The sequence below is a fragment of the Aspergillus glaucus genome, assembly GCF_001890805.1.
Source record: "Aspergillus glaucus CBS 516.65 unplaced genomic scaffold ASPGLscaffold_48, whole genome shotgun sequence".
NCBI classification, from domain to species: domain Eukaryota; kingdom Fungi; phylum Ascomycota; class Eurotiomycetes; order Eurotiales; family Aspergillaceae; genus Aspergillus; species Aspergillus glaucus.
In genome coordinates this window covers 31,475-49,018 of record NW_019170500.1, presented here as the reverse complement: position 1 = coordinate 49,018, position 17,544 = coordinate 31,475, and the positions used below count along the sequence as shown (strand labels likewise).

General features: G+C 49.3%; 9 protein-coding genes and 1 non-coding gene across 10 annotated transcripts; 4 read left to right on the top strand and 6 right to left on the bottom strand.

Moving 5' to 3' along the window:
• Nucleotides 1–318: 318 nt before the first annotated feature.
• ASPGLDRAFT_40759 (uncharacterized protein) lies at nucleotides 319–1,105 on the bottom strand (the record flags this gene model as incomplete). The annotated part of the gene is made up of 2 exons (XM_022545263.1): nucleotides 319–542; nucleotides 943–1,105. The coding sequence occupies 2 exons, from the start codon at nucleotides 1,103–1,105 to the stop codon at nucleotides 319–321; spliced, it is 387 nt and encodes a 128-aa protein (XP_022395206.1).
• A 2,405-nt stretch (nucleotides 1,106–3,510) lies between these two features.
• ASPGLDRAFT_138765 (translation initiation factor eIF2 subunit alpha) lies at nucleotides 3,511–4,618 on the bottom strand (the record flags this gene model as incomplete). The annotated part of the gene is made up of 4 exons (XM_022541641.1): nucleotides 3,511–3,988; nucleotides 4,051–4,258; nucleotides 4,313–4,475; nucleotides 4,541–4,618. The coding sequence occupies 4 exons, from the start codon at nucleotides 4,616–4,618 to the stop codon at nucleotides 3,511–3,513; spliced, it is 927 nt and encodes a 308-aa protein (XP_022395205.1).
• A 686-nt stretch (nucleotides 4,619–5,304) lies between these two features.
• On the top strand, nucleotides 5,305–7,745 carry ASPGLDRAFT_138831 (SulP family inorganic anion transporter; the record flags this gene model as incomplete). Its single annotated transcript, XM_022541648.1, has 4 exons — nucleotides 5,305–5,735; nucleotides 5,792–6,421; nucleotides 6,475–6,994; nucleotides 7,047–7,745. The coding sequence occupies 4 exons, from the start codon at nucleotides 5,305–5,307 to the stop codon at nucleotides 7,743–7,745; spliced, it is 2,280 nt and encodes a 759-aa protein (XP_022395204.1).
• A 246-nt stretch (nucleotides 7,746–7,991) lies between these two features.
• Nucleotides 7,992–9,002, bottom strand: ASPGLDRAFT_100214 (uncharacterized protein; the record flags this gene model as incomplete). Its single annotated transcript, XM_022539398.1, has 1 exon — nucleotides 7,992–9,002. A coding segment is annotated over one exon (1,011 nt), but the record flags the coding sequence as incomplete, so codon positions are not given.
• Nucleotides 9,003–9,273: 271 nt separating this feature from the next.
• On the bottom strand, nucleotides 9,274–10,941 carry ASPGLDRAFT_53608 (F-box protein). The gene is made up of 4 exons (XM_022548026.1): nucleotides 10,716–10,941; nucleotides 10,123–10,635; nucleotides 9,453–10,067; nucleotides 9,274–9,378 (listed from the first exon to the last, which is right to left on the bottom strand). Exons 1-4 carry the CDS (start codon nucleotides 10,850–10,852, stop codon nucleotides 9,336–9,338), a joined length of 1,308 nt encoding a protein of 435 aa, XP_022395202.1. The 5' UTR covers nucleotides 10,853–10,941; the 3' UTR covers nucleotides 9,274–9,335.
• A 361-nt stretch (nucleotides 10,942–11,302) lies between these two features.
• Nucleotides 11,303–12,509, top strand: ASPGLDRAFT_160715 (oxidoreductase, short chain dehydrogenase/reductase family superfamily). The gene is made up of 3 exons (XM_022542462.1): nucleotides 11,303–11,967; nucleotides 12,021–12,117; nucleotides 12,173–12,509. Exons 1-3 carry the CDS (start codon nucleotides 11,358–11,360, stop codon nucleotides 12,237–12,239), a joined length of 774 nt encoding a protein of 257 aa, XP_022395201.1. The 5' UTR covers nucleotides 11,303–11,357; the 3' UTR covers nucleotides 12,240–12,509.
• Nucleotides 12,510–12,607: 98 nt separating this feature from the next.
• On the bottom strand, nucleotides 12,608–12,678 carry ASPGLDRAFT_t178. The gene has a single exon. It is a non-coding gene; the product is annotated as a tRNA-Gly (tRNA).
• An 823-nt stretch (nucleotides 12,679–13,501) lies between these two features.
• ASPGLDRAFT_40753 (slipin family protein) lies at nucleotides 13,502–14,616 on the top strand (the record flags this gene model as incomplete). Its single annotated transcript, XM_022545262.1, has 3 exons — nucleotides 13,502–13,794; nucleotides 13,847–14,339; nucleotides 14,392–14,616. The coding sequence occupies 3 exons, from the start codon at nucleotides 13,502–13,504 to the stop codon at nucleotides 14,614–14,616; spliced, it is 1,011 nt and encodes a 336-aa protein (XP_022395200.1).
• A 366-nt stretch (nucleotides 14,617–14,982) lies between these two features.
• On the top strand, nucleotides 14,983–16,317 carry ASPGLDRAFT_53605 (uncharacterized protein). Its single transcript, XM_022548025.1, has one exon. The coding sequence runs from the start codon at nucleotides 15,195–15,197 to the stop codon at nucleotides 16,275–16,277; it is 1,083 nt and encodes a 360-aa protein (XP_022395199.1). The 5' UTR covers nucleotides 14,983–15,194; the 3' UTR covers nucleotides 16,278–16,317.
• On the bottom strand, nucleotides 16,120–17,270 carry ASPGLDRAFT_53604 (putative Rho-like small GTPase). Its single transcript, XM_022548024.1, has 4 exons — nucleotides 17,164–17,270; nucleotides 16,845–17,094; nucleotides 16,645–16,764; nucleotides 16,120–16,580 (listed from the first exon to the last, which is right to left on the bottom strand). The coding sequence occupies exons 1-4, from the start codon at nucleotides 17,247–17,249 to the stop codon at nucleotides 16,419–16,421; spliced, it is 618 nt and encodes a 205-aa protein (XP_022395198.1). The 5' UTR covers nucleotides 17,250–17,270; the 3' UTR covers nucleotides 16,120–16,418.
• Between the last annotated feature and the right edge of the window lie 274 nt (nucleotides 17,271–17,544).

Below are 17,544 nucleotides of genomic sequence, written 5' to 3'. Positions count from 1 at the left end.
GACGAACGAGAAATTGAGTGGCCCTGAACGCCGTCGCCCGGCACAATGACGGCCCCTGGGAAGACACCCTCTACCCGCGGTTTGAAATCGCGAGGAGTGTATCCGGATCCAAAGCCGGAACACTCTGTGATTCTTCGAAAACTGCTGGATTTTGTCGAGGAAATGTCCGTGTTGTTCTATTGAACAATTCGATCTCATCAAGTACGTGTAGAAATCATATGAGCATTTAGCTCCTCGTAGGGCTGTCATTGTTGCTAAACACTCTACACAGCCAGCTTGGCTTTGATCTCAAAAGAGTATTCTTAGATTCAAACACATTCAAAGGACGTTTATGGCGTCTGAGAACGTTTGTTTGGCACGGGGAATAACGAAGTGAACGCCTGCATTTGCAACAATCTTGACAGCCCAAGCAAATTTGATGGATTCCCGTATTTCAATAAATAAAGTAGACATGGAGTTGCAGGGTTCCTTCGACGAACCCTTCTTCACCTCGATGCCAATAAAGACCGGCTCGTCCTGAAGGTGGCCGTTTATGGTAACACCTAGGCGGTATAGCCATGGCGTTCACGGCGCCTAGGAGATTGACGTCGCGGATGCAGTAATTAGCTTGTTATACGTTCATCTCAGGTAGCGCTTTCGAGTCCTTCGCGTTGTAGTACCAGAGTACAGCTTCAGCAGCCTCCTGTTTCTACACCCGGGTGAGGATGTCCGCCCGACAGTAGTCTAATCGAAGCTCTTGCGACGAGGGTTGCTGCAGGCACATAGCAGCATTTGTCGGAGCTTTATATCGGCAACAACTAAGGGTGTCTAACACAAGAAAATCAAAGGAATACTTGTCAGTCGTGTATACGTGCGTTCCCAAGTGTCGATCAGTCTCAATCAACTCCATGGTCTTCACACTGATTGTTTCGTGCCAGCCCATCTTGTCCGGAACCTTCTAACCGTCTCCGTAAGTCGTATCGTGCAGATCCGACTTGATCAATATCTCCTCAACCTTTATGTCGAGGTAGGGCAACGACTCCAGGGCCAGACGTACCAGTTGCTCCTGTCGATTACCAGAGAACAGGTGGCTACCATAGAAAAACACCTTGACTTTATCACTCATGGTTTCTGTCGTTCAATGCTGAAATAACAAAGGAACAGAGTCGGAGGGGTGGGGAGGGGAGGGGAGGGATTAGACATTTTAGCAGCAAAAGATTTTAGAAGAGGCGCGTGCAAGGAGTCGAGCCATTCCCTTCTTTCTCTTCTACGGTACATACTGAGATATTCCGCCAACTTCTAAGATTTTGAGATAGCACAATCATCTCGAGCAATGCTTTCCAAAACTTCAAACTCATCAAGCAATTATTCAGCGGTTTCGGGATCGAAGATGTGCACTATGTATGTATGTGACCGTAATGTTGGAGCGTCTGTTTGGTTCATAGATTATGCTCCTTTTGCTATTGGACTGTGTTGAGGGTCGGTTTTTTTCTGCCATGTATCCCAAAAGTCCTTTCATTCTGGCTTCGAGTTTTTGATAGTGAGCCATTTATGTCCGTTAGGATAGATACGTAAATGGTGGTCATTGTTAGCCTTTTTCGACCTCATAGCTTTGTCGAGAATGTTGGCAGACTCCTGGCCTAACAGCCCTGAGTGGAAGGTCTTCACGTCGTCTTCGCTCCTGAGCTTGCATACAGATAAGGTCGCTGACCGGGGAAAAGCCAAGATTACAAATCTCAATTGAAATCGCCGGTGAAGTGCGAAGTTTCCGTTGTGGGTTTTTGCCGTTAATCCAAAGAGATGGTCGGTGCTACCATAGCTTCGATCTTCTTTGATGGTCGAGCCAGGGATGACCTGAAAACACCTGCTGCGGTACTCCCGTACCGTACAGAGTAAACTCACGCGGCATATCGACAAAATGGCTCCTTATAATAGCTGTTGGCGAATTCCACATCTTCCACAACATGACCGAGGGTGGAACAAGGAACATCAGAGAAGCCAAATCCCCTTGTTCTCGGTCAAACAGTCACATGTCCCGGTCTCCGATTGTAATAGCATTTATATCCAGGTCGAATTTGTGATGGTGCCACAGAGCCCTTGGCATTGAATACTGTTCCTTGATCACTGAATTCTTGATCTTTGTCGTTTTGCAATATCCAGTTCTTCCTGTTATGGCCTCATATAGCCTTCTCACGCCACAGTTAACATTTCTCTTAGGTTGTCGAGGTTCAGATCGACGAGCTGGTATTGTCTCACAATCTGAGAAATCGTTCCTTAGCATCTCTTCTCTCAGAGTCTGACAGCAAGCCGGTATTCTGTGCCACTTTTTGGTATGTTTCCGTATACCTGATCTCGATCGCTATGGCTGGTCATCCGCAACCTTCGGACTGACTAGTATCGATCGTTATAGAGCCACCATTGACTTGAGATTAGAAAAACATGTTTCTCGCTGGGATAAGGGCTAACTTACTCCTGGCAACTATCTCAAGGTCTCCTGAAATCATAATCGAAAACCTTTAAATTATCGTTGAATACAGTACTGGAAGTCACTTTGGTGAAGGGTTAAACCACCCACAGCGCTAACGGACAGCGTCCTCTTTTATACAATTTCTCGTCATAGAAGTCCAACTAGGATTCAGTAGACGAAACGGGGTGCTCAACATTTGTGCGGGGATACTGATGAGTTTCATGAAAGCGTCCTTTTTTTGGCGTTTCTGAGAAGCTGCGCCTCGCTTCGTCAAATATGAGGAACGCGTATAGTATCTCACAGCACCCCTCGAGTTTCAGCTCATTCCACTGACTAAAAATGAATGGATTCTCATGTATGTCATCCGCCACAGGCCTCCAGCATGAAATGATGGAGGCTCGAAAAGGATTTTTCTATGCTTTACAATGCTTTGGTTATTTCCCGGTCTGTTTCGAGGGAGAGAGAAGCTAATTTAGGGATCGATGCCGAGTATTCATCAAGCATTCACTGTTGTTCATTATCTATACCCATTCACAATTGTGATCCAGTTTTCAAGTTTAGTTTAGGACATACAAGCATGAAAAGATGATTGGGTGAATGTGGGTTGATGCTGCTTGGGTTCACATATTGACATGCTTCATTTAGGGCACAGGCACATCTACCAAAAAGTCATGAGAAAAGCAAATAAGCATTGGCTCCAGGAACCGAAGGTATACCGCTAAGTCAACTCCCAGTTCCTAAGACATATGTACATCAGAACGTGGAATCGAACTCCTGTTGTCCAACACGGGCGAGAGAAAGCAGTGCTTTGTCCGTCTCCTGTAGACACACTGCCCTAATTGCTGACCCCAATTCCGCTCATGAGCACATTAAACCGTCTCCCGTGTCATTAGTCGTATCATTCGCAACCTTCCATCTATCCCCTATTCTCTATTTTTTCCGTCTCTCACCCTTGCAATATACCACTATCTGATACCAGAACGCGTTAAACGAAATCAATGCTTTTATGATTTTTCTCTTTGCTTTTTGGGGTGGCCGTTGGTATCCAAAGGCTACTGAATAGCTTACTCAGGAACACCCTCGTCGCTCTCGGACTGGCTCTCGTCTCCGCTAACTTGCATGTTCTCACGCTCACGCTTGTCCATCAGCTCCTGGAGAGCAGCGTCATCGTGCTCAGTGACAGCCTTGGGCGCCATCTTGGTGATGCAGCCACCTCCCACTTCCTTGATCTTGCTCTCGATGCGCTTGATAGCCTCCTCCAGCATCTTAATACCGATTTGCTTGTCCAAGCACTGGCTGGTCAAAACGTATAGCGGCGGGGCGACCAGCTTGACCTTGATCTGGTTCTCGGGGGTGTTCTGCTCTTCGGCCGTGCGCAGAGCCTCCTTGACAGCATCGATTCCATCGTAGCCGAAGCAAGTAACTTCAACGTCGGCACGGACCTTGGTGGGGTGAGGAGTAAGCTTCTTGCCGATGTAGTCCATCAGCTCCTTCCGGACAGCCTCGCTCGGGAATTCAGTCTCATTCCACACATCCGGGTTCCTAAAAAGACACAAATCAGAATTCCCATCAAGTATTTCCAAGTCGGCAAGAGATATCCTTACGTGATGGCGATCTTGAAGGCATCGTGGGAGTGGCCGTATTTCCGGTCCAAGGGCCACCCGATCTGCGAGTAGAGGGTCTCGAGGGGAGTCTGGGTAGCCTCTGCGACGTGACGCATGATCGAGTGCACCGCCTTGCTCTTGTTGTATCTCTCCTCACACTTGGTAACATCCTCGGGCGAGACTCGTCGCTTGGAAAGATCGATATATCCTGAACACTATGAGTCACTGTCCGTTCTCTGACTTCGACCTGGGGTTTCCTTACCCTTCTCCTTGTCGACACGGAGCACAATAACGACCTCGTTGCGTCCAATACGAATGAGCTTCTGGATAGAACGGATACGTCTCCGCGAAAGTTCGGAAAGCAGGATCATTCCGTCGATGTTGTCGTACTCAAGCAGCTTCACGTATGCGCCCATTTCGGCGATCTGCAATCCAACGCAACAACGATCAGAATTTTTTTCTTTCAAACAGTAGCCTCCTTTAAGCATACCTGCTTCACGTTGACCATGACATAGCTGTCCACCTCAGGAAACTTCTCCTCGTAGAAACGACAATTTGTTAAAGACATTTTGGCGGGGTTTGCGCCTGATACAGGCGATCTCGAACACGCGAAAAAGAAGAAGAAATCAGTTCCGATAGAAACAGAACTGTCGGTGAGGTGTCAAGGGGAGAAATGTGGTAGATATGCTCCGTAGACGAATCGAGTGACAATCAACCGGAGAACGAGAGAAACTGGCGGCACAATTCGACTCGCTTTGTGGCGGCTCAAAACCCACTTTAGGAACCTGCACCACACCAGGGCGGCAGCAGCGACCAGAATGGCAGAAATATCACGTGTCGCGGAGATCGACACCGCCCGGGAAAAGCGGCAATAAGAGAGCGCGACGCTTATCGCCCTATCAGGCTATCACTAAACAACAACAAAGAGGGGATGTGATGAGACATATAAACAACACATGGATGTCCCTGAGCTGCTTGATTTGTCCATCTTTCCATGCTAATCCTACTATGGATATTGGGCCAAATCTTGTGTTTTAGTCTGGACGGTTTACACTTCCGCTAACTGGCCACCGCCCTTGATGCCCATTAACTTGGCATTACACCACTCTTTCCTCCCCTGCTCCTTGTGAATAGTTCTTTTTTTTTAAAAAAAAATCTTATGGGCAGTGATTCTGGGATGTTCTGATTTATTTCCTACATTCCTACCCCGCCGATTGTGTGTGTGTGTGTGTGTGTGTGTGTGTGTGTGTGAACATGGCGGAATCCGATCTCCCACGTCAGTCCCTACGAGATTGGCTTTTTGACGTCGTTCGTACCTCATATCAAGCCAACGCCTCAATAACTCCGGAACATCAGCCTGCTATTGATAATGTCCGGAACGATGAAGATGCGAGACAGCCCCTGATGAGCGCGCCAGATGCCAGGACTCGTCTACTGGAGTCGTATGACCGTTCGGATCCTATATGCGGAGAGAGAACCTGTAATCACGGCACGTTCTCCCCTCGACCGGAAGATCAAAGAGAGATATCGTGGGATGCAAGCTCCATGCCACCAACAACCAGTGCTGGGGATGACTTTCCAGGAGAGTCAAGTCGCACTCGGCCTGAGCTGGGCCCCAGATCGGAAACTGTGCCGTCATTGGAGTCTTCAGCTTCAACGTTACCTTTGAAGAACCGCAGAACTCTGTATGCTAGGGCTAATGGACATTCGGTTTTTGGGAAGCTAATCTGATATAAAATAGGTATATGTCATACTACATTCCGTTCTTAAATTGGATCACCCAATATCGGTTATCATGGATTCGAGGCGACTTGATTGCCGCCATGACCGTCGCATCGATCTATATTCCCATGGCATTATCCCTATCCGAGAACCTAGCGCATGCTCCTCCTGTCAATGGTCTATATGCCTTTGTATTCCACCCATTTATATACGCGATACTGGGAAGCAGTCCTTTACTGGTAGTCGGGCCAGAAGCGGCTGGCTCCTTGCTTGTCGGCCAAATCGTCAAAAACAGCGTTAGCCAAGGACACTCGGGAGAAGATGACCCAATTGCGAATGCGATGGTCGTAGGTGTGGCAACTGCCATGGCGGGTGTCATGATATTGGTTGCCGGTTTGACTCGTCTGGGCTTTCTGGATAACGTGCTGAGTCGGCCCTTTCTGAGGGGGTTCATCACTGCTATTGGTTTTGTCATTTTCGTGGACCAGCTCATTCCGGAGGTTGGATTAACGGCGCTATCCAAGGAAACCGGTGTGAGCCATGGAACGACAGTGGAAAAATTGGTGTTCTTTTTCAGAAACATAGGGAAATGCCATGGCTTGACAAGTGCGGTATCCCTTGGCAGCTTTGGTATCATCATGATGTTCCGGTATGTGCTTGTTTTCCGCATTAAATCCTTGGCTAACGATTGTTGGTGTAAAGGACAATTAAAAAGATGCTCGAACCCCGATTTCCCCAGGTCATCTACTTTCCGGACCGCTTGCTCGTGGTTATTCTCTCAGCCGTCCTGACATGGCATTTCGGGTGGGATAAAAAAGGACTTGATATCTTGGGGGAAACCAAAAACGACAACGGCGGAATATTCGATTTCGAATGGCCATTCAACGTTGGTGATATGAGGCGCGTTCGTACAGCCTTGAGCACCTCGTTTATCATTGCAATCCTTGGCTTTTTCGAATCTTCTGTCGCAGCCAAGGGTCTCGGTGAGGGTACCACTGATGGTGTCAAAGGCATGACCGTCAGTGCCAATCGAGAGATGGTAGCGTTGGGTGTTTCGAACGTTGTGGGTGGGTGCTTCATGGCGCTTCCTGCCTTTGGGGGCTACGGGAGGAGTAAGGTCAATGCTTCCACTGGAGCACGGTCTCCGATGAGCAGTATCTTCCTTAGTATCATCACGCTTATCTCTATCATGGTGTTATTGCCATATCTCTACTACCTTCCGGTAAGTTGTCCACTATGGGCGTACTGGAGAATGCCTACTGACTTGAGTCTAGAAAGGAGTCCTTTCCGCCATGATTTCCGTCGTCGCCTTCTCCCTCATTGAGGAGTGTCCTCATGACGTTGCATTCTTTATCCGTCTACGAGGCTGGTCAGAGTTGACACTGATGCTTCTCATTTTCGTCGCGACCATGTTCTATTCATTGGAACTAGGAATCGCCCTCGGAATCGGCCTTTCCATCTTAATCCTAATCCGCCACTCCACACAACCCCGAATCCAGATTCTGGGCAAAGTCGCCGGTACACACGACCGCTTCGACAATGCCGAGCTCCACCCTGAGAAAGTCGAGTTGATCGAAGGCGCCCTGATCGTCAAAATTCCCGAACCCCTCACTTTCGCTAACACCGGCGACCTGAAAAACCGTCTCCGCCGTCTGGAATATTACGGCTCGACTCACACACATCCCTCCCTTCCCCGGATGCGTCCTCCGGAGCATAACAAGAATATCATCTTCGATGTCCATGGAGTAACCAGCATCGACGGCTCGGGAACACAAGTTCTATTCGAAATCGTGAAGTCGTACGCGGATGTCGGGACAAGGGTGTTCTTCTGTCGTCTTGCGAATCGGGATGTTTTCGGAAGGTTTGAGAGAAGCGGTATAGTTGAAGAGTGTGGAGGCCTGTCGCACTTCTTGCCTAGGGTCGATGATGCGCTGCGGTTGGCTGAGTCTGAGGAGCGGATTTTGGATTCTTGAGCGGTCCATTGAGGACGGAGATGAGGTCCCTGGTGTAGGGACGGTTGTCGATATAAAATTGTTTTCGCATATATGCATGATGATATTGCATGTTAGAAATTGTGGCATAGCTTTGCAATGTGAGCCGGTTCTCCTTTCCATCCTTAACATGCCAAATCCATAGCGATATAGCCCCTGCCCTTTGCCTAGCAGTAGTCGTAGATCTCGAACTGGCGGGAATCATTTCATCTGCCCCTCCCCAGCAACAGCCCTGCGCAAAACCCCCAAAAGCAACACATGACTCGCCCTCAACTCAAGTTTCTCCTTCTCACTCAGCACTTGCGAACTCTGACCACCATCCCCATCCCCATCCCCAGTGTCATCATCTTGCCGTCTCAAATCAGCACTCAACTTCATCCGCCCCTCACTCCCAATAACAAACCCTCCACACGCAATCTTCGACACCCGCACATGCTGCTTCGCCAAACCATTCCCATTCCCAGTAGTACTCAAATCCAACTTCATCGCCAAATGCGCTTCCAAATACCCCTCAACCCTCCCCAAAAACCCTTCCCCATCACCACTCCTACGAAGAAACCCCCCAACCATCCCCCTCGGCACGCCCACCCCCAAACTCTTCAAACTTGGTGCCACGCTCCCCGAAAACGCCAACGTAAGCTGTACATCCCGCACAACATCCTCCAGGATATCAGCCGCGTCGTGCGCGCCGCTGGACAGGAACGTGATCACGTAGGTGTCTAGCGCGTTGCACATGAATGGTGCGGGAAGACGGAGCGGGGAGGGGTATGTGTCGAAGGCTGTGGAGAGGAAAGTGAGGAGAGTTTGGCGGAGGGGTGTGGGGAGGCGGGTTAGGAGGAGGGGGAGGGGGGTTACGCCTTTGCGGGGGTTTTGGGGTTGGGTGTCTGGGGTGGTGAGGAGGGCGGCTTTGTATGTTGTGGTTTCGTATGAGAGGGTGATTAGGATGCCCGTTTGTCCTTGTCCTTGTGCTTGTGCTGAGGATGTAAAGGTATCGTCGAATTGCGGTATCGCTTCCCAAGTACATGCTCTCAGCGCACCTGTTTTAGATACCGTATCGTCTTCTGCGACGCCGCCACCAAGACCGGTTTGTAAACCAGAAAGAACATCCCCTGTTAACTGATCTCGTAGACGTGCTGCATAAGTATTGAGGGCTGTAGGGTTGTCAAGGAGGGTTTGGAATTCCTTGCCGTGGTGCAGGGGGGAGAGGCGGTGGAGGGTCCAGGATGTGTTTAGGAGGTGGTGGGGGGTTTGAGACATTGTGTATATTTATTTGGGGTTTAAGGGGTGTTGGTATTGCTATGTTTTGTTTAGTTATTTATTGGCAGAGAACGATGTAGATTGGCGATGGTCGAGACGCGACGGTGCAAACATAGCAAACAAATGCCAAAAGTTCCGGATAGGGTTTAGGGTTGCTGCGCTGATAAGAGTATGAAGAACTACCAATGTGAAGAATTGTAGCGTATTTTTTATTGATCCACATATACTGTCAATCTAGACTGTCCAAGTGTATATACTAGCGCCAAAGCAACATCGAATCGTATAAACGCCAAACAACCAACATGCTAGTTTCCGTTACCAACTCCAATCAACAGAGCCAATGCAATATACAGACAAGCTACCAAAGAAAAATGTTAAAATAAACAGAAAATGGAGAGATAGGAATGAGAGAGAAGACGATGTCATGCATACCAACCATCCGACTCATCCCGACAATGCGGACACCCCAAAAGCAGCGGAATCTGATCCCAAATCCAAATCTTCTCCGTATCATGCGGAACAGCATTCCTCAGAGCCAATTCCTCTCTAGCAGCATCAAACCATATATCAGCCGCTGAGTGGTGGGCATGCCAATTGGGCGCCCGCTCGAAAACCAATGAATTCATATCATCTTTCTCGTGCATCATTATATCGTTATCGAAGTTATACATGAAATCCTTCCGTTGCAGGCGTTGATTGCCGCCGTCGCCTATTTCGGCAGAGAAGTATTCGACAAGGCGCAGGAATGGCGACACGGTGAGCAGTGAGCCGATCCAGCCGTCGTCTTGGAGACCCTGCTCGGGTGGGACGGTATATCGTAGGTAGGAGAGAAGGAGCTGCATACAATGATGGGTGGCTATAAGGGTAGAAGTATCGGTGAACGGAGGTGATCGAAGGATTTTGACTTGCAGTTCCCGGTACATGGATCTGCGGAGGTGCGGCGGAATAGGGACGGGGAGCCTTCCGGCTTCGAACTCGCGTAGAAGGGTATTTGTATGTTCTCTCCGGGCGAGGGAATATGATTCGAGGAAATATAATGTATAATACCTGTCAGAGAACGGAATGTCAGAACGTGCCAACCAAAACTTGGTGAACCATTTACATGAGCGGCGTCAGGTTAAACCACAAACTTGCTATACCGCGCTGAACCAACGCATTCTTCTCTTTCCTCGTAGGGAACGTCGATTTCATAAACGCATTTTCGCATTGCACAAACCGATCCATAGCCCGATCTGCCAGATAATAGCATAGCCTCGAGCATAGCTTCTGCCGCCGCCGGAGGCTATGCACATATCTAAACGTATATAGATGGCCGCCCTTGGCACTTTTCGCCGGTGGAAACAGATCCGATAAAAGAACTACATCGTCTTCCGGATTCCGAGTATATGTTCGTTCGCTCTCAATGGGGGAAGGAAGGGTTCCGTGTCGACGCTGGCGGAGATACTGCCGACTTATCAATTGTTCGTGGGAGGTGAGGACTTGGTAGAAGCCGCGGCAAACGAGTCGCAAGGGAAGGAGGTCTCCGACGCCGCAATACGCGAATATCTTTACTTGGAGTTCGACAGGAAGCAGATCCCAAGGGGAGGACGTGGGCGTTGGATTCACTTTACCAACTCTGGTGATATGCGAGTGATATGATCAGCGACAGTTCCAGACAATCCACCGCCAGAGACCAATTGACAGAGAGAAACTCACACTGATGTTGACGATTTCGACTCCCCAATAACCGTATGTTTAGACGAATTGCTCTGTTTGGCATCCGCTTTCCTGCCCCTGTCAAGCGCAGACCGGGCCTTTTTCACATGAAGCAACAAGTGGACGATGGGCTTCATCGTCGAGCTCCGCGAGAAAACAAAACGAGGAGACCAGCTCCAATGTCAATTCCACCTTCGAAGAGGTCGCCACAATGCAATTTTCACTTCGAAGGTATTTAATAGTCGTGAATTCAGACGACTCGATGGCTTTACTCGCCGGCGCTTCTGAGAGGGGATATGACTAAGCCAAAACTAAATGATCATGTGATATCACATGACTGATAACTAAAATAGAACATCGATAACGATTCTAGATCTTTAGCAGACCAAATATGCGCCAGACAAGTGGATGAGACGGCTCATGAATATGACTGGATATGAGAGGCATAGTATCATTGGATGCAAATCAATGCTGGCGACTGTCCAATACAAATGGATATCAATCACGCACTCTGTGCATAGAATCTGACGTCATTGGTCTACTGTGTTGCATCAAGTTTTAGATATAAGCATCTCTCCTCCCATATTGATCGATAGATCCTATAGGACATTTGAACGATATATTCCATACATTGCAAGCAAAATGAGTAACAACATCCTCATCCTCGGCGCTACCAGAGGCCTAGGCGCCTCTCTACGAAAGCTCTACGCTTCCAACCCATCCACCAAGACCGTCTTCGCAACCGCACGCGGGAACTCTGCCCCAGAAAGCAACGAATCCCGTACCACATGGCTCACAAACATTGATATATCCCAACCAGACGTCGGCCAGCAACTCACTGCTCAACTCCCATCGTCCACCAAGATCTCCACAGCAATCATCTCAGCGGGATACTTTGGCTTCGAATCATTCGACAACCCAGACTGGGAGAAGCAGGTGAAGATGTACACCACGTCTGCGGTCGGTCCGGTGTTCGTGGTGCAGAGTCTTGTGAAAGCCGGATTTCTGGGTGAAGGGAGTAGGGTGATTCTGGTTAGCAGTGAGAGTGGGAGTATTACGCTGCGGCATGAAAAGGAGGGCGGAGGGAACTACGGACATCATGCGAGCAAGAGTGCGTTGAACATGGTGGGGAAGCTGCTTAGTTTGGATTTGAAGGATGAGGGTGTTGCGCTGGGCTTGGTGCATCCGGGGTTTATGCGGACGGAGATGACCAAGAGTGTTGGGTTTGATAAGTTTTGGGATGCTGGGGGTGGTAAGTCTGCCTTAAAATCTTGTCTTGGGATAATCGCTTACCATGAAGTACAGCTATAACTCCCGATCAATCAGCTGAGTCACTCGCTTCGTTTATCGAGGGCTTTGATATCAGCAAAACTGGTCAGTACTGGGCACCACGAGGTCCAGGGTACGTATTCCCGTCTATTGTGATATGAGGACAAAGCTGACGCTCGGTTTGACAGTGACATTGGCACTGCGGACGATGTACTTGGGGGCGACTTGCCGACGCCGTTGCAATTGCCTTGGTGATGGTGTGCATGATGCAATATCTAGGTCTGCGAATCGTGCATATACGTGCAAATTTGACATGAGTTATGAACAATTGGATCATCATGATCGAGAGCATTATGGTTACCGTTTAAGATCATATACCGTCACAAGGTGGTCTACCAGTATATATATATATCAGATGGAGATTGATGGTATGGCTGTAGAGTAAACAATCGAATCGAGCTACATGCTAGACGAAAATCCAATCCGTATATAGTCTCGAATCAACATCAAGCCTTCTTATTTCCCTCTGGCTTCTCCTTCATAGTTCGTCATCGGTTTTACTAACTAGATTGCTATTCCGTCTTTGCTCTAGTAGACTGCAAAAACTAAAAAGCAAAAAAGAATGCATCATCCGTGAATCGAACACGGGCCTCGTCGATGGCAACGACGAATTCTACCACTAGACCAATGATGCTAGTTGTTGAAAACTTTCACCTTATTTAGCTTTACCACTCAATCGATTTGTGCGAAAACATGCCAAGCATTGAAGTCGGGATATCCCGGCGTTCGCTAATTGGACGGACCATTTTGGGCGGTGCTCTTGAACAACGAATGACAGCAGCGACTGAAGTAACATACCAAAGACAGTTCGGTGGTCTTGAAACTAGCTCTCTAAACTGGAGAACAGAGCTAACTATACACTGCCCCGTTGCGCCCGGCAATGCGGTCAACCTTGTCTATGGAATAGTCACAGAACACTATTGAATCCTTTGTTGGTCATACGAGATTCTGAGACCATTGAGAGTGCCTTGTTGGGTAATTTGGGAGTCAGTACAGAGTACTACTATTCAGTACTCCGTAGGCAATGCTGCTTTCGGAGGATCGCAGATGCTATGGAGCATGTATCTGTGCTTATCCAGGGTCCGCATAGGCCTATGCATCCCACACTAGGACAATACTCAAGAGTACGGAGTACAGAGTAGAAAACTAGAAAACATCTGGAAATCAGCACGGAAAACGCCCCGCGTCATTCACTATTCATAATGAATCCTTCATCAAGACTCTTGGCTCGTATTGCAACCGGAAGGCGGTGCCCGAAATACCTGTGATTGGTGGTGTAAGAGGGGGGAACAGCAACTCAGCCTTGTAGACAAGAGACTTAACCACGGTCGATCCCAATCTGTCACCGCGGAGCTACACTAAGAACCCCTACTTAAACTCCCGCGTTCCTCTGCTTTTCTTTTTTACAACTTTTCCAAAGTACCTTTTACTTTTTAACACTGCAAATATAACTCAAAATGTCTGCTTCTACCGATACCGGCAAGCACGTCGCGCAGAACGAGGGCGATCAACGGACTGGTGGTCTGGTCAACGTGCAGCCTCCGCGCCCCAATGACTTGCAGCCCAAATACGCCCACCAGATCGAAGAGGATGCTCAAAATCCCGCTGCGCATGGCTGGTATGCGGGTATGATCCATGGCTTGGGTTCGGTTCTCGGTTGTATGGGTGCTATTCCTTGTTGTTTCTGCTGCCCCAACCCTTTCAAGCCGGTCGAGCAGGGTGAAGTTGGTCTAGTTTCCAAGTTTGGACGGTAAGTCCCCTTTATTCTGTGATGAAGTCATCGCGACTAATCAACGCGATAGATTCGAACGCTCCGTGGACCCCGGTCTCGTCAAGGTCAACCCTCTCAGTGAGGATCTCAAGACAGTCGACGTTAAGGTTCAGATCGTCGAAGTTCCGCGCCAGATTTGCATGACCAAGGACAACGTTTCGCTCAACTTGACCTCCGTCATCTACTACCAAGTCATCTCGCCCCACAAGGCCGCCTTTGGCATCACCAACATCAAACAGGCGCTCATCGAGCGTACCCAGACAACACTGCGCCATGTGATCGGTGCACGCGTGTTGCAGGATGTCATCGAGCGTCGTGAAGAGATCGCCCAGTCGACTTCGGAGATTATTGAAGATGTCGCTGGTACTTGGGGTGTTTTGGTCGAGTCTATGCTGGTCAAGGATATTATTTTCAGCGATGAGTTGCAGGATTCGCTTTCTATGGCTGCTCAGTCTAAGCGGATTGGTGAGAGTAAGGTTATTGCTGCTCGTGCGGAGGTCGAGTCGGCCAAGTTGATGCGTCAGGTATGCTCCAACACCTTTCTTATATGCGATAAATCCATGCTAATGTACTCAGGCCGCCGACATCCTCTCGTCCGCCCCTGCCATGCAAATCCGCTACCTCGAGGCAATGCAATCCATGGCCAAGACTGCCAACAGCAAGGTCATCTTCCTGCCCGCGATCAACCAGACCGTGCAACAACAACTCAGCACCGCCGACAGCGCGGGCGAAGGACCCAGCAAATACCAAGACGACGGGTTCGAACGTGCCATGAACGCCCGTGTCGTTGAGGACATCTAAGCCAATAGCCTCACGCCTTTTTCTCTCCATGAGGATACGATAATGTCACTCTAGCTTAATATCTGTCTTATACCCTGCCAGTCTTGCTCTCTCTTATCAGGTGCAGGTTCTGTGCTTATTGTTTGTTTGCTTGTCAACCTGGATGATACCCTCTTTCTCTCAGGTTGTTGTTGTTGCTATCGCTGCTATTTGAGCATGACTACTAGCTACTCTAATATTATATGATGCATTACAAAGTCATTTTTAGCAATTCCTGTTGTATGGAGTCCGTAGGTAGATGCAAGTGGAGACCGTAAACAGAATACTGCCAGAGGCGGTGAGCCATATTATCAGTTATCGGCCACGGAGTCCAAGTCCGTGAGATTCAACATCCTTTACTACTTTCTTGTGCAGAATCAACAACTTTACTGAATATGGAATTGAACCACTAGATTTGTCTTTGATGTCATAGTCTTTCCAATTACAGGGCAAGCTGCCCCGGATCAACACTACAACGAAACGACGCCGAAGTCCATACACATCCTACTGGGTACCACCAACATACAAAGTCAATCCAACCATACCTACCAACCAACACAATGTCCTCCCGAACATCAACACCACCAATTCGCACCCACCCCGCCTCCTCCCCCGAAAAACTAACCCCCCTCTCAACCATCACCACCACCACCCCAAACCCCAGTTTACCAAACTTCACATCCCCAACCTTCGATCCTGCCGACTACCTCAACGAAACCCTCCCACCTTTAACCCTCGCCTCCACACAACCAAACGCCTCCCGCGCCCCGGGCTCCGTCCCGCTGGCTGAGTTATCGACGCAGGTGCAGGGCGTCGTGTCGAGTGTGAATGCGCAAAATGTTAGGTACTCGGGGGCGTTGACGACGCTTGTGGATGAGATTTTGAGGGGTGGGGGGAGACTTGCGTATGAGGTTGAGGTGCTTCGGGGGGAGGTGCTGGGGTTGGTTGATGGGTTGGTTGTTGATGGGGAGGGTGGGGATATTGCGAGGTTTGTACCGCAGCAGCAAGCTCAACACGAAAAAGAAGAAGAGGGAGAACCAACAGAAACCGACCCCGAAACCAAAGACGAAGAAAAAGCAACACAAGACCCCGACTACATCAAAAAACTCCGCACCCTCAACGCCGTCCGCGCCCGCCTCGACGAAGTCGTCCAAACCTTCGGCTCCGCAATGGAATGGCCGCTCCCGCCCTCCGAACTCTCGCTTACGTCCTCCTTCATCTCTGTCTCCGCGCCAGACCTCGGCCCCGAGAGCCAATCCCTCGAAGCCAAGGGCCAGGAGATGATGAAGAAGTTCCGGACCGAGGTTAATGAGTTACTGGATGGTGATGATAAGGGGGTTGAGGCTGCGGAACGGCGGGTGGAAGAGATTGGGCGGTTGGCGGGAGTGTGGAGGGGGACTGCGGAGGAGAAGGCGAGGGGGAGGTTTGTGGAGGGATTGGTAAAGGTTGTGGAGGATAGGAGGAGGGTTTTGGAGAGTCAGGGGGGTCAACAAGGTGGATCGGGGCAGCAGGGACAGGGAGAGGGACAGCAGCAGAGGAGTGATGGGAGGACGACGGGGCATCGGCGGCAGGAGAGTGAGGGGCCTGGGGGTGGGATATTTCGGAATCTGCAGCGGTTACGGGACGAGATATATCTGGACTAGTTTACTTATACCCATTGTCCATACGAAAAGGAAGCTGTGTCCATACAACTATGTTCATATCCAGAAAACGGTAACAGAAACGGGTATCATAACACCAACTCCAGCCCTAACAAAATCAACCATAACCACAACAGAAATCCACTATAAAATACTACACCCCCCATCGCTCTCCCCGCCCTTCCCCGCCCTCGCCATAGCCCCCATCCTCGAAATATCCTCAAACGTCTCCGCAAGCAACTCTCCTGTAACAGCCGAACACTCCGCATACCGATCACAGCGCAGTTCCTGCGCAATGCGGTATGTCTGTCTATGTCAGCCCCACCATCATAACAGATAAGAATAAAAATAGAAGGGGGAAGGGAAGTACCTCCTGCGGATAAATAACACCCTCACCCTCAACTCTCAAATCCCGCTTAAGACCGAGCATCATAACGGGGATTTTCTCGCCGTAGCCGTGTTGGAAGTGTAGTGTTATTTCGTTGCGCCACTGCCATAGCCCACAGTTAGCATTTATCCACATACCACCATCATATCATATCATTCAAACCGGAGTAGGGCAGTACTAACCCCCCTCAACCCCTCCAAACACACCCTCTCCGAAATATCAAAAGCAAGCACCACAACATCAGGCCGTAGCATCGTCCAATGCTGATTCGGGCTCGCGGTGTCGAAGAACTCGAGTGTGAATGATTTGCGCGAGAACCGGATGTCGTAGAGGAAGGGTTGGTCTGTGTCGCGGAGGGTTTCTGGTTTTGTGATTGAGACTGGGGATGGGTTGTTTGGGTGTGAGGGTCTGACGAGGGGGGTTTTTAAGGAGCTGATTGGGGTTACATTGTTAGCTTGTGTTTTGTTTAATGGGAGAGAGAGAGAGGGTGAGGGAGGGTACGAAAGGAATGTCGATTTGCCGCATCCTGGGTCTCCGAGGAGGAGGATTGTGATTGTTGTTTTGTCGGGGGTTTCTGGGGTTGTCATTGCGAGAGCTGTGATCAATTCAATTGATTGGACGAGATGATGAGTGTTGAAGAAGTGTTCGGTTCTGGCGATTTGATGAAGATGAAGTAAAGTCAAACTGATAAGATATCTGCTGATAAGACCGAGGGCTGTAAATAACCGTACAATACACGTATAATTACACTCAAATTACCAACCCCGATTTTTCCTAACAAGATTGTACTCCAACCATCGCAAGCACAACCAATCCTTCAGAAGGGAATGTGGAGATTGCAAAGACGACTCTGTGTCTCTTCAGTCCTTCTAAACAATTTCA